General features: G+C 46.7%; 1 protein-coding gene across 1 annotated transcript in view; it reads left to right on the top strand.

Moving 5' to 3' along the window:
* The window catches only part of Ints3 (integrator complex subunit 3), a 41604-nt gene that overhangs the window by 12471 nt on the left and 15161 nt on the right, over nucleotides 1–13972 (top strand). The window contains exons 4-9 of the mRNA XM_057793186.1: nucleotides 5276–5389; nucleotides 5627–5711; nucleotides 7339–7405; nucleotides 9508–9652; nucleotides 11125–11254; nucleotides 12824–12921. Of these exons, the coding sequence (XP_057649169.1) occupies nucleotides 5276–5389; nucleotides 5627–5711; nucleotides 7339–7405; nucleotides 9508–9652; nucleotides 11125–11254; nucleotides 12824–12921 (639 nt within the window). The remainder of the gene's footprint in view (nucleotides 1–5275; nucleotides 5390–5626; nucleotides 5712–7338; nucleotides 7406–9507; nucleotides 9653–11124; nucleotides 11255–12823; nucleotides 12922–13972) is intronic.

Raw genomic sequence — 13972 nt, 5'->3', positions numbered from 1 at the left:
GGACCTTTACCCTTTAACTGAAGTTGCATCACATTCTAGAGAAGAGCTTCATCACCTTCTTCTCCAAATGTGATCTCAAGTCTCTTCTCAGTGAATTCATTGGTCTCTGGCTGGAGTCCTGTTAGTCCTCATGTTCTAAAGCTGAAAGGCAAGAAAAAGCAGTTAGGAGAATCAGAATAACATGAACGTTAGGTTTTTTGTGTAAGACCTGAAGCTCAAAGGTCGGCAATTGGGGGGATGGAAGAGATAAAGGATAGCCGGGTCTGTGAGAGCTCTTACCCAGAGGACAGACAGAGAACAGGCTGTGAATCGTAGCATGTAACCTTTAGATTAAATAGCTTAATGTACTGATTAAGAAAACATGGGAGCACAGTGGAGTCTGACTTCCTAATGAGTATTGCCAGAGACCAGAGACCAGTGTGGCCTTTTCATAAACAGAAGAGGCTCCTGGGAGGCTCAGGATCAGGCGAGATAGTTCCTCAGGATTCTGTTCTTTTTATAAATTAATTCTTCTATTTCTCCAGATAGCCCTTGTCCAGCAACTTTGTATCTTTTGAGTCTTGGAATAATAGTTAAAGTTTGGGTCTTGCTGGAACCATCTGAAGGAAGTGAGAAGAGTGAGGGACTTGGCTCTTGGCCCCTCACTGAGCACAGCTGGTGTGGAAAGAAACAGAAGCGCTCTTTGTCTTTGCCTACTGTGTTCCGCTCTATCAGTTGATCTGTCTGAAACCTGTATGGCGTTTGTAGCTTTTCCCTCCCTCTAGACTGAGTTCCTCTAGTTCCTCTATAAGGTACCTTGGAACCTAGATATGTTGTCATTTGTTCAGGGATAACCAAAGGAAACTCATTCGAAGGGATACAGACGTGATGCTCCTGGTACCCTGGCCGAGATGCTTACATCAGTGAAGTATCTGTGGATGTGGGAACCTGCTTTGTTTGTACTTCTCTGATGCCAGCTTGGGTGCCCTTGGAAATGAAGGGGTAGAACAGCAGCTCTTCACATATTGTTGCTTTCCCAGGAGAAAGACCAGTCATTTTGAACTTTATTAGGTAGAATTCTATTTGTGCTTTCTGCTCTCTCTTCTTTCTCCCTTTGATATGTGTCCCAGGCTGACCTAGAACTCCTTTCCTCAGCTTCTCAAGTGCTGGGATTTCATCTCAGGCTGAATCTATCACCCAGATTCTTAGAGATAAATTGGTGATGTTGATTTGATGGTGCTGAGCCGTAACATGAGCTCACTGATTTTAAAGACGTTGTTGGATAAGTGAGGGCTATGAGTTTATTTCCTCTTGTATATATTTTTATAGATATTATAATTAAAATCTGACTGAAGGGCAGGTGAGATGGCTCAGTTGATAGATGTACTTGTTGCCGGGCGGTGGTGGCGCACGCACGCCTTTAATCCCAGCACTCGGGAGGCAGAGGCAGGCGAATCTCTATGAGTTTGAGGCCATCCTGGTCTACAAGAGCTAGTTCCAGGACAGGCACCAAAGCTACAGAGAAACCCTGTCTCGAAAAACCAAAAAAAAAAAAAAAAAAAAAAAAAAAAAAAGGAATACACAAACCCTGTATCCAAACAAAACAAACAAATAAATAAAAAATGACTGTCAAGATGGCTTAGTAATTAAGAGCATTTATTGCTCTTGCAGAAAACCCAGCTTCAGTTTCCAGAATCCATATCACAGTTCACAACTGCCTATAACTCCAGTTCCAGGGGATCTGACCTCTAAGAGATGGCACATACATGGTGCACGTAAACTCATATAGGCGAACATGTATACAAATAAATAAGAAGCTCCCGGCCAGTCTGCATTACAGAGTCAAACTTAGCTTACAGCAGACAAACAAAACAATAAAGTCGAAGTCATCTCAGTGCAAATTAGCCTTGGCTTCTGGAGAGGGCTGTTTCAGATGAGGTCCAAGCCTGCCAGGGTAAGTCAGGGAGCCTCCTCCAGGGGGAGCCCGCGGGGTCTGCTGCCTTTGTTTTCTTACCATGAGTTTGACCACCGAGTCTGGTAAGGGCTAGAATAGTCTACTCCTTTGGCATTGTGGCAGGCCCGTGCTCCTAAGGGAGTTGAACCATCTCACTGGCTTTCATAACTGATGACTGCGCCAGCTTCGTCAAATGCTGAAGGTTTCTAAGTCAATCCTCTCCTTGTGGGTCCCCAGGTCAGACCTCTTCAGGCAAGCATGTTACAGTTAGGAGCACAGTTTTAGATGAGGGAGGATCTGTCAGGTGAAGAAGTCATTTGGAGACTTGAGTTGGGTCAGGCTGGTGGAAGAATTAGTGACAGGTCTGCTCAGTTGTTTATCCTTCTCTGGCGGGAGTTGCTGATAAGGGCTGACCTTAATGTGTTTTCTGAGACTGTAGCTTTAAGCAAGAGGACTGTTTGTAAGAGTTTATTGGGGTTAGTTCTGCCTTTGGACAGAAATCCAGGGTGGATTTAAGGTTTACTTGGTCCTGGTGTCACATGACTTTAATCCCAGCATTTGGGAGGCAGGCAGATCTCTTGAGTTCAGGACAGCCAGGACTATGGAGAGAAACCTTGTCTCAAAAAGAAAAATCACAAACAAATTTTAAAAACATATACACAGTGAAAATCGAAACAAACAAATCACTAAGATAAAAAGTGCCCAAACAAAATGAAACCAAAATCCCCCATTTAAGCCGGGCGGTGGTGGCACACGCCTTTAATCCCAGCACAAAGGAGGCAGAGGCAGGCGGATCTCTGTGAGTTCGAGACCAGCCTGGTCTACAAGAGCTAGTTCCAGGACAGGCTCCAAAACCACAGAGAAACCCTGTCTCGAAAAAAACAAAATCCCCCATTTAAAAATCAACAACAACAAAAAAGGATGAAAGCCGGGCTGTGGTGTCTCATGCCTTTAATCCCGGCACTTGGGAGGCAGAGGTAGGTGGATCTCTGTGAGTTCAAGGCCAGCCTGGTCTACAAAAACTAGCTCCAGGACAACCTCCAAAGTTACAGAGAAACCCTGTCTTGAAAAACCAAAAAGAAAAGAAGGAAGAAGGAAGAAGAAAGGAAGGAAGGAAGGAAGGAAGGAAGGAAGGAAGGAAGGAAGGAAGGAAGGAAGGAAAAGGAAAAAAAAGCATGAAATCTGTTTGATTTTGGTTTTTCAAGACAGGGTTTCTGTCTGACCTTGCCTGTCCTAGAACTAGCTCCATAGACCAAGATGGCCTTGAATTCAGAGATCCGTTTTCTTCTTCCTGAGTGCTGGGATTAAAGGCGTGCACCACCACTCCAGGTGTGCAAATAACTTTTTAGTTAGGGATGGGACCCTGTCTCACTATTATGATATATTTTTTCTTCTGTCTCCCTTCCTCCCTTTCTTTTTTGGCTGGGTGTCATGTGACTCTGATTGCCCTCAAACTTACTATGTAGTTGAGGATAGTCTTGAACTTCTGATCCTCCTTCCTACCCAAATGCTGAGATTGCAGGTTCGAACCTCCACACCCTGCTTTTTGTTAATCTTTTTGTTGATAGTGGTGATGATGGTGGGTTTTGTTTTGGCTTTTTTCAAGACAGGGTTTCTCTGTATAGGCCTCCAACTCACAGAAATCTACCTGTCTCTGCCTTCTGAGTACTGGGGTTAAAGGCATGTGCCACCACCACCTGGCTTGTTGTTAATCTGATGCCGCCTCTGCACCAGCCTTCTGAGGTTTCTCTCTGGCTAAGAAGCTATCTACGGAGGTTTTGCCCTTTGACTGAGACCAGGATAGAAGTCAGCAGGCGCAGGAGGCAGCGAATGAGGTTCCCAAAGGCCTGGCCTCACTGAAGAAGCAGTATGGGGAGAGTTCTGAGGGGAAGGGGAGCAGTGACTCTGAAGAAACTTCTACATTCCCTTATCTCCCCCACCCATCCCCACCCCCCACCCCCCGGGCTGAGGATGCTGAAGGACCTCCCCTGCTTCAGTACTTGGCATTCAAGAGAAAAGAAGAAAGGCATTTAGTTAATAAAATTTATGTTTAGGGACGGGCAAGTGGACTGAGTGGGCAAAAGCAATTGCTGCACAAGCCTGGTAATTTCTGTCTCAGACAAGTTCAGAGTTCAGTCTGTGGAATGTAAGAAAAGGTAGAAGAAACTGATTCCATAGAGTTTTCCTGTGATCTACACACACACACACACACACAATCACACAATCACACACAAATCACACACATTATCACACAAAGTAAATAATAAAAAATGAAAGTTTGTTTTGTTTGTTTTTTCCTGTGTAGCCCTGGGTGGCCTGAAACTCAGTCTGTAGACCAGGCTGGCTTTACAGAGATCCGCCTGCCTCTGCCTCCTGAGTGCTGGGGTTAAAGGCGTGAGCCACCAGGGCTGGAGAAATGGTTCAGTGGGTTAGGAGCACTGGCTGCTCTTCCAGAGGACCTGGGTCCAATTCCCATCACCTACATGGCAGCTTACAACTGTGTTACTCTAGTTCTGGGCGACCCGACGCCCTCAGACATACATGTAATCAAAACACCATGCACATAAAATAAAAACAAATCAATTATGTGGGGAAAAAAAGTTGCGCATCACCATGTCTGGTGTTGAGTGACTGTAATAGTTCATACCTGCGATCTCAGTAGGCTGAGACAGAAGAATTGCCATACATAGTGAGTTCCAGGATAGCCTGAGCTACAATGTAAGGCTCTATCTCAAACAAACAGAAAAGTGTTTGGTTTTCGTTTTAAGCAGGGGGTCTCACTTTGTAGCTCAGGCTGGCCTTGAACTTGTGATTTCTGTCCCTTACCCTCCAACTGTTGGGATAATAAGCATATGCCACTATATCAAGCTAGAAAGTGCAAGACCCTGGTCCCTTAGCAAAATTCCCTTTGCTTCATCTGGCTGAGTTAGAGCAAGTCTGAAAACCTCTGGGTTTCTCTTTGACTTTCACCCAGACCTATTTCTCGGTGAACTCTACTGGCAGATGGAACGCAGATGGCTTCCACCTGGGTTTGCTCAGCTTGTAGCATCAAACAGTCTTGACACTTCCTGAAAAGGGAGGTTGGGGGACAGGGACAGAGCTAGCAGCTTTGCCCAGCAGCCTTTCTTGAAAGCCTTATTGGAGAATCTTGAGTCATTTTCCCTACCCCAAAAGGCAGAGTGGAGGGTCATTTTGGAATGGAGGAGCCTGTAGAAGGAAGAACCCAGAGTGCGGTGTGTCTGTTGCCACCCAGTATCCCACTGCTGTTATTTAAGAGCCGGGCTTGGGTTGGCTGGGTGACTGTGGGGTCAGGATCTTGCTCACAAACCTTACTTGTCACAGTGTTACCGGGACCTGGCGCTGGTGAGTCGCGATGGCATGAACATTGTCCTGAATAAAATCAACCAGCTACTCATGGAGAAGTACTTGAAGTTGCAAGACACCTGCCGGACTCAGGTAAGGCCAGGAAAGACGGAGGACGGCTGGAGTGTGACTCGGTGTTAGAGCATGTGCTTAGCATACACAAGGAGGGGCCAGTCCCCAACCCCAGACAAGAAAGGAAAAGAACTCCATGGTATAGGCTGGAGAGGGTGTGGGCTGCAGCCATTATTGTGCACCTACGTTGTGGGTGACCTAGTTAGCTCCTTTCTCAACCTCACATCTATGCCCTGTATGTCTGTTTCTCTCCATCAGTTGGTGTGGTTGGTTCGGGAACTGGTGAAGAGTGGAGTTCTAGGAGCTGACGGTGTTTGCATGACATTTATGAAGCAGATTGCAGGTAAGCTTGTGGGCAGGAGCGTGTGAAGAAAGGGAAGGAGCCAGAGATAAGCTTAGGCAATGAAGGACGCTTAAGTACCCAGGAAACGTGATTGATGGGTTGTTGGACCCCAGTGTAGAGATCTTCTGGCCACATATATTGCAGGAAAAAAATGGATTGAAAAATCACAGAGGGCTTTAGTCTTGCCTTGATTTCTTTCCTGCTTAATTAAGACCTGACCAGGTGTTCGGCCTGTGTTAGCCGTTGCCACTCTCTGGAGTGAAGAGTGCGCTAGATCAGGAAGCTGGGCAGGGAGAAACAAGGGAAGCCATTTGCTCTCTGCCTTTCTGCTTTCCCTGGCTCCACCCCTGTTCTGAACACTGGCTCCCTAGTCATTTTGGCAACTAGCTGGGGCCAGTTTGAGGAACAGTGTCACAGAACAGTCCCTGACATTTAAGGTTTTTCTAATCTCGGCATTCGTGACATCTGTCTGAAATATTGGATATGGAAAGATCTGCCCAAACCATCTCTTCTGCTTTTGGGGTTTTTTGTTTGGTTGGTTTTTTGTTGTTGTTGTTTTGGTTTGTTTTTTTTTTCTGTTAAAAACAAGAAAATATTAATGACAAATAAATAATAAGTAAAAATGAGGCTGACCCTGCAGCTCCACTTCCCCAGTACCCACCAGTGCCTGTGGTTTTGTTTTGTTTCTTACGGTGGTGAGAATTGAACCTAAGGCCTCACTTGTTTAGGCAAGCACTCTACCACCAAATTGTACCATGCCCAGCTCTACTCCACCCTTGCTTTTTTTTTTTTTTTTTTTTTTTACGTTTTTAAATGAAAAAGTCTTGCAATATAGCCTGGGCTGGCCTCAAATTCGCAATCCTCCTGCATCAGCTTCCTTGATGCTGATGGGCCAGGCATGCAGGCATGCACCATCACACCTGGCTATGCTTTGCCCTTTGTTTAGGATTTTCTCTAACACTGATATTCCTGCTTGGTATATAGCCTTTGCGATGTGACAGTGTGAACACTGAGTTTTCTCGCTGAGACCCAGGGCGGTGTGTAGCATTGGTGTGCTGTGTATTTTTATTCTTTCTTTGGCACTTCCTTTTCTGTTTGACACTCCAGCCCCACTTCTCATCCCAGTGTTTTTGTCTGGCAACACTGCATGTTAATTCTGCTCCGGGAGGTTCAATAGCAAGATTTAAAGACTGATGTCTAGAGATAACCCCCGAGCCTGTCGGGGTCCGAATCCCACCTCACATCCGGGCACTAGACTGCAGCCGTGCCAGGCACCTCATCTCTTGCCCTAGTCCAGATCACACCTTTGATTTTCAACTGGGGCTTCTGTCTGTCTCAGACATCACTTTTCACAGAGAAAGCATTCCCTCTGCATTTCTTGGTGGTTAGAAAAGTCCCGGCTCTGGTAAAGTAGCAGTTCTAGAAGAATGGAACTTTCTTTTCTTTTCTTTCTCAAGACAAAGGGGAAACTAAAACCTAAAAGAAGAGAGAAGGGTTATTCTAGCATTCAGGGCAGTAGTGATGGGATAGCTGGGTGGACCGGCAGGATGAGGTTTGTTCAATTAGCTGAGTTGCTAATAGAGCTACTGTATTCTGATTCTTCCCCTTCCCACCCCCTTGAAATCAGGTGGCGATGTTACAGCCAAAAATATCTGGTTGGCAGAAAGTGTTCTGGATATCCTGACGGAGCAGAGGTAGAGTCTACCGTGAAGGGTGGGGCAAGAGCCAGACACGGCCATGAGGGGTGTGGGTATGGGACGTGGGGAAGAAAGGCTCATGGCTGTAGCATACTCTGGTGCAGTGGGAAGGTGGCAGATGCCACAGTGTGTCCCAAGGGATGAGGAGTGGGAAAGAAGGACCTCGCTAAAATATCTCAGAGCCCAGGAAAAACTGGTTTCATCTGATAAGGGTTTATTTTTGACCCAGACCTCCTTGGAATGTTTATATTTGGGGGAAGCTGAGGGGGAAATGAGCTCAGTAGAGGGGGCCAGCCAACCACACAAGCCTGGCAGGTACCTCGCCTTCCCTTCCAAGCCTCTCAGTCCAGCACATGCTCTTTTTTGGAATGGCACAGGGGCAGTGTGGTGCAGAAGCAATATAGAGCAGAGACGCACATTAGAAGGCGATGCGGGGACGCATTTGGCTCTCTGCCTCCCCCCCCACACACACAGTGAAATGGTGTGAGGGCAGCCCTAGTGTGGGCATTTGCCTATGACTTTCTCTTGGCGCTCTGATCCCAGTTTCCACGTCTTCATTTTAGCATCTCTTTCAGAGAACATCAAGTCACCAAATGACTGGGGGGCCTATTATTGTCCATATTTGTTTCAATTTAAAAGAATGGTTCTCTTCATAAGCTTAGTTGTGCTCTGCCCAGGCGGCTGTGCAGCGCCACCTACTGCCCTGAGCTCCGTTATGCAGCTGCCCTGGGGCTGGCATCATCACAGCAGCAGGGGAACTTTATTACTCGGCCTCTGCTTCTCTTTAGATCTCATTTCTTTGCTACCTTTGGCTAGAGAGCCTTGCTTCCATCTCCTCTTGTCTTCATTGCGCATCCTAGTGGTCAGGTCTGTCCTTTCCTTCTGCCGTGTTCCTCGTGCCAGGTTCTGTCCCGTCTTCCCTTGCAGGTGTCACCTAGCAGCCCCTTTGCTGCCCAGCCCCTTCACAGTTTTGGTGAAAGTGAACACCTTGCATTGTAAACTGTTCTAGCTTGCCTTCCTGTTTCCCTAGCCTTTCCAAGTATTATTAGGGGTGTTGGGGGGAAAGGGAAGTATGTCTCCTTGGCTAGCATTTCCATCCATGAAAGCAAGGACAGTGCTGGGCATAGCAGTGCATGTCTGTAATCCTGGCATTTGGGAAACTCAGGCAGGAAGATTGCTGTGAATTCAAGTCTAGCCTGGGCTATATATATAGCAAGACCATGCCTCAAAAAACAAGAGAAGACATCAAAAGAGAAGAAAAGGCCATAATCTTTTAGTCAATTAAGTGGCTTGATTACTTTTCCTGAATCAGGATATTGCCTGGTTGTATTAATTAAACTCTTCCTCCGGTTCTCAGCCTTCCAGCAGGGGTGTCAAAGCAATTACAAACTCGTTGGCACTGGAGGCAGCATTAGAGAGTTGGGGACCTCCCTGCTGTGTCTTTACCTTTGCCCCCTTTGAACAGATAATGCTTTCATTGCTGTTTTCCAGGGAAAATCTAAAACTCTAGGGAAATGGGCTTTACCATCTAAATTCAGCTGTCGCACACACCACCCCACCCCACAACAACCTTCCAGATTTTGGTTTAGGGCTTAGGGCAGGTGACTCATTATCTAAGGGTGGGGTTGGTAGTGTGGTTGACCATAATAAGCCTAATAGAGGGCTAGCACAATGTGTTCTGAGAACTCCAGGTCCTGAAAGGGTCCTGAAATCCCCAGAGGTCCTTGCGTCCCACTTAGAGAACTACGGACACGGAGAGCATTTTCCATGGCAGAGCAGGAGAGGTGTAGCTTGCCTCTGTCCCAAGGGCCTCACAGAGGATGGGCCTTGGTGCTTGAATGAGTCAACCAATACAGTTATCCCATTGGCAGCTACGAAAGTTCTTACGTTATAGGAGGTTGATTTCATTCAGCACCCACCTTTGTTGGGCATCTGTCTGGTAAAGAAAATCTGTCACCTTTGCCTTAGTCAACTCTTAGACTAGCAGCCTGAGGAAAACCCTCACAGGACAGAGCCATTCTCAGTGTGTGGTCACTGATGAGCATGAGGTGCGGGTCTGGTCTAGGCAGGAGGTAGGTGCAGTGTCTTCCTGTCTCCAGGGAGTGGGTCCTGAAGAGCAGCATCCTCATCGCCATGGCTGTGTACACATACCTCCGACTTATCGTGGACCACCATGGGACTGCCCAGCTCCAGACCCTTCGGCAGAAGGAAGTTGACTTCTGTGTCTCCTTGCTTCGGGAACGGGTAAGGGAACAGGACGAGATCAGTTTGAGGATGTGGTCTTTGCATCATCATCCCCAGACAGCTCAGGAACAAAGGACAGGGAGTCAGTGTGGAATACCCCTTGCTCTTAGAAATGTCACAAATAATGCTGGCATCCAGGGTATTTCTGGTCAGTTTCGATTTACATTGTTGTACAATAGACAGCAGCTGTTCTTGTGTGTCCACTGTTACATCAACACCACCTGTTCCGGAAGTATTTGACATGTTTACTTGTGTGGATTATGAGTTTTTTACTGTAGTTTCTCCCAAAAGAGATATTCTAAATCTAAGCTACTATGAGGCTATTGGCCATATTGAAAAATTTAAATTAAAAGCAGTTATCAGATAAGTTCAGTAGTTACAGCAGATGCTACTCGTGCAGAGGACATGGATTTGGTTCCCAGCACCTACGTGGTGACTCACAGCATATGTAATTCCTGTTCCAGGGGATCTAGGACTCTTACGGCATCTGGGCACATAGTGCTTACATACATGTGGGCAAAACACTGATATACATAAGAGTAAACCTTGCCAGGCGGTGGTGGCGCGCGCCTTTAATCCCAGCATTTGGGAGGCAGAGGCCCATGGATCTCTGTGAGTTCGAGGCCAGCCTGGTCTACAAGAGCTAGTTCCAGGACAGTGAGAGCTACACAGTGAAACCTTGTCTTGAAAAAACAAATACATATACATATATGTACATACATATGTATATATGTGTATATGAAAAAACAAATCTTAAAACAGCTTCAAAGCATACCCCTTTAATCCCAGTATTTTGGGGGTGGGGGTAGGCAGATCTCTGATTTTCAGCAAGTTCCAGGGCAGCCAAGACTGCATGGAGAAACCCTGTCTTGAAAACCCCCAGAATCAGCCAGGCCGTGGTGGCGCACGCCTTTAATCCCAGCACTCAGGAGGCAGAGGCAGGCGGATCTCTGAGTTTCAGGACAGCCAGGGCTGTTATATAGAGAAACTGTGTCTTGAAAAACAGCAACAACAACCAAAGAAAACTTCCCAAAATCTTGGAAATGTGTCCATATAATTGTGTAACACATGATTTTAATCAGTATTGTTTGGACCACACAGTTACACAGATCATTTCCTTTATCACAACTGTCTCTTCTGTTGGCCAGAATGAACTTCGCTGTAGGATGCATGGAGTGCTACTTCCTGGCCCCATACTTTTGGAATTCAGTTTCCTTGAACTGAATCAGAGCAGCTCCATGTAGGGGAGGGGCTTGATTGATGTGAGAGCCTCAGGGCTCTCAGCCTCAGCCTCTTCCTGAGCAGCAGCAGCCAGCCCTTTGACTCCAGAAGCAAACATGCTATGAATGATCCTTTCAGCCATCTTTTCTCCCCTCCACAGAACATGCTATTTTGTCCTCCCTCTAGGAGGTGAGCAGTACGTGGTTTTATCTTCCCTCCTGCTCCCATTCTCCATCCTCTCTCCCTTTCAGTTCATGGAATGTTTGATGATTGGCCGCGACCTTGTAAGATTACTTCAGAATGTTGCTAGGATACCAGAATTTGAACTGCTCTGGAAAGATATCATCCATAACCCTCAGGCTTTGAGTCCTCAGTTTACAGGTGAGTAAGCCCCTCGGTGTGCCCTGTCCTTGTATGTTCTGAGTGGATTTGAAGGGGTGGAAGTTAATTGTCAGGAGAGATTTCAGAGAAAGCTTGGGGTAGGACACACTTTGCTGAGTACAACTGGGCACGGGAGTGGCAGAAGCACAGAACAGTTCATGTAGTTTCTGGCTAGGTCCTACTTGCTTGGCTCCAGCTGCCAGTGCTTCTTTTAAAAAAAAAAAAAAAATCATATAAGGCCTCAAGATAGTTCAGTTGGTAAAGGCAGTTGCTGCCAAGCCTAGTGCCCCGAATTCAGTCTCCAGAGCCCCGCATGGTAGAAGAAAAGAACTGGCTCCCCAAGTTAGCCTCTGACCTCCAGACATATACCACTATGACGCCTGTGAGTCCACACGTGAACTGCAATAAGATAAAATGTAGTCAAAAACTTAAAACACAGATGTGGACAGAAAACTGTGATCCTCTTCCCACAGCTCCTTGACAAAGGTGAGGGCCAGACGCCAGCTTCACTGTGCTTGTGGTTGACAGGGTCACTGGCCAGTTACTGCAGCAGAGTCAGCAGAGGGTCCTCTTAATCCTAGAAGAATGGCCCCGCAGGATGTAGCTTAGTGATAAAGCACTTACAGTGTCCTGAGTTTGATTCCTGGAGCTATGGAGAAGAAAAAGAAACGCTCTTGCCTCTCACTACAAGGGTCTAGTTTGGTCAAAAGCCTCTGTAGGTTTTTTTGTTTGTGTGTGTGTGTGTGTGTGTGTGTGTGTGTGTGTTCATATGTCTTTGACATTCCCAGAATCCTGTTGTATTCTATAGCTTCATTCCCCCCACACACGTCCACACCTATGCACAACACAAGCTAAGGGAGTGAGGGCGAGGAGAGCAGAGTACGGCTGTGTGCATTCTCAGCTCGTGCTGTGCGCTCGGGCTGCTCCGCAGTGGAGGGTGTGCCAGCACAGCCCTTAAGATGAGTGTTTCACTTTCTGCACAGGAAAGTGAGGGTCAAAGATTAAGTCACACGCTGAAGGACCATATAGGTAGTAAATGCCAGGCAGGGTTTGGATACAGACCTTTCTGACTACAGCGTCTCTGGCTATGCTATTCAGTCACACTGGTCGTAGGATTTCATAGTGTCACCCTTAGGAGTAGGAAGGCAGGCTAAGACTTCACATATTAGTTGGGGGGTGCGGGTGGCACACGCCTTTAATCGCAGCACTCGGGAGGCAGAGGCAGGAAGATCTCTTTGAGTTCGAGGCCAGTCTGGTCTACAGAGTGAGTTCCAGGACAGCCTGGGCTGTTACACAGAGAAACCCTGTCTCAAACAAACAAACAAGCGAACAAAAAATAAGAAGAAAATGAATTTCCCATCTATTTCTAGCTATAAAAATGTGGGTATCAGAATTTGGGAGGCCAGCAGAAGGGAAGCGCTGCAGTTGGCACGGCTGGAGGCAGCCCTGTGTGCCTTTGCCGGGCTTCTTTCTGGGGCTTGCCATAGAATAGGCCCATGAGCAAAACCACACTGCTCTGACCCTCTTCTGCCTTCTGTTTCTCATACTTCTCTTGTCCCCTTGGTTCAGGTATCCTACAACTGCTTCAGTCAAGAACGTCCCGAAAGTTTCTAGCCTGTCGTCTAACCCCAGACATGGAAACCAAGCTCCTCTTCATGACATCCCGGGTGAGACAGTCTGTGTGTGGTGTCGGCTGAGCTCATTGCAGATTTGTCACCGCTGATTACTGACACGCACAGCAGTGGCTAAGTCCTGACCTTTTTTGGTGCTTTCCTTGGTTCAGTCTGTACCTGCACATTGCACAGTACACGGAAATAATGTTTAGAGAAAGCATTCAAGGTGTAGTGTTAAATAAGCAAGACTTGTAACTCTTTTGAAGTTTTGTTTTTAAAAGCAGCCGTTACAGTGGTTGTACACAGGTGACTGTCTACAGTGTAGTCTGTGGCCTTTGGTTTCCAAACATGGTTGCACTGTGGTTAAAATGTTGGAGGACTGTGGTTTTTCTATCTCTGAGGATGTTTGTGGAATCTACAGTGGGCGAAGGAGCATAGAGGCACCTGCCTGTAATTCCAGCACTCGGAGGTGACGGAGGAGGATCTGCTACAGGGTCAGAGACAGCCTGGTTACATGAGACCTGTCTTCTTTCAAAGAAAAACAATGACAGGAAGTGCTGGGCATGGTGGTATACACTCTACATTTTAATCACAACACATGAAAAGCAGGCAGATCTTTATGTATTCAAAGCCAGCTAGGACTACCTACAGGGACTGTGTCTTGAAAGAAAGAGGTAAAGGTAAAAAAAATTGTAATGGGATGTGATGACATGTGCATTGGGACCCTGAGGCAAGAGGTTCTCAAATTCCATGCTAGCTTGAACTACTTAGCAGCAACTTTGTGTCTCTAACAAGGCCACATTTAGAGTATATACCTACTGTCTTAGTTAGGGTTTCTGTTATAGTCATAAAACACCATGAGCAGAAGCACCTTGGAGAGGGAATAGTTTGTTTTATCTTACACTTTCAGGTCACCCCGTCCATCACTAAGGGGCGTCAGAACAGGAACTCCAGCAGGGCAGGAAGCTGGAGGCAGGGCTGAAGCAGCGGTCATGGGGCCTGCTGCTTACTGGCTAACTCTCGCGGCTTGCTCAGCCTGCTCTCTATCATGCCTGCCAAATCACTCACCAATCAAGAAAATGCACCACAGCTTTCCTAGTCCACA

The sequence above is a fragment of the Chionomys nivalis genome, chromosome 18, assembly GCF_950005125.1.
Source record: "Chionomys nivalis chromosome 18, mChiNiv1.1, whole genome shotgun sequence".
NCBI classification, from domain to species: domain Eukaryota; kingdom Metazoa; phylum Chordata; class Mammalia; order Rodentia; family Cricetidae; genus Chionomys; species Chionomys nivalis.
The sequence above is the reverse complement of the archived record's forward strand: the minus strand, read 5'-3'. Positions and strand labels throughout refer to the sequence as shown.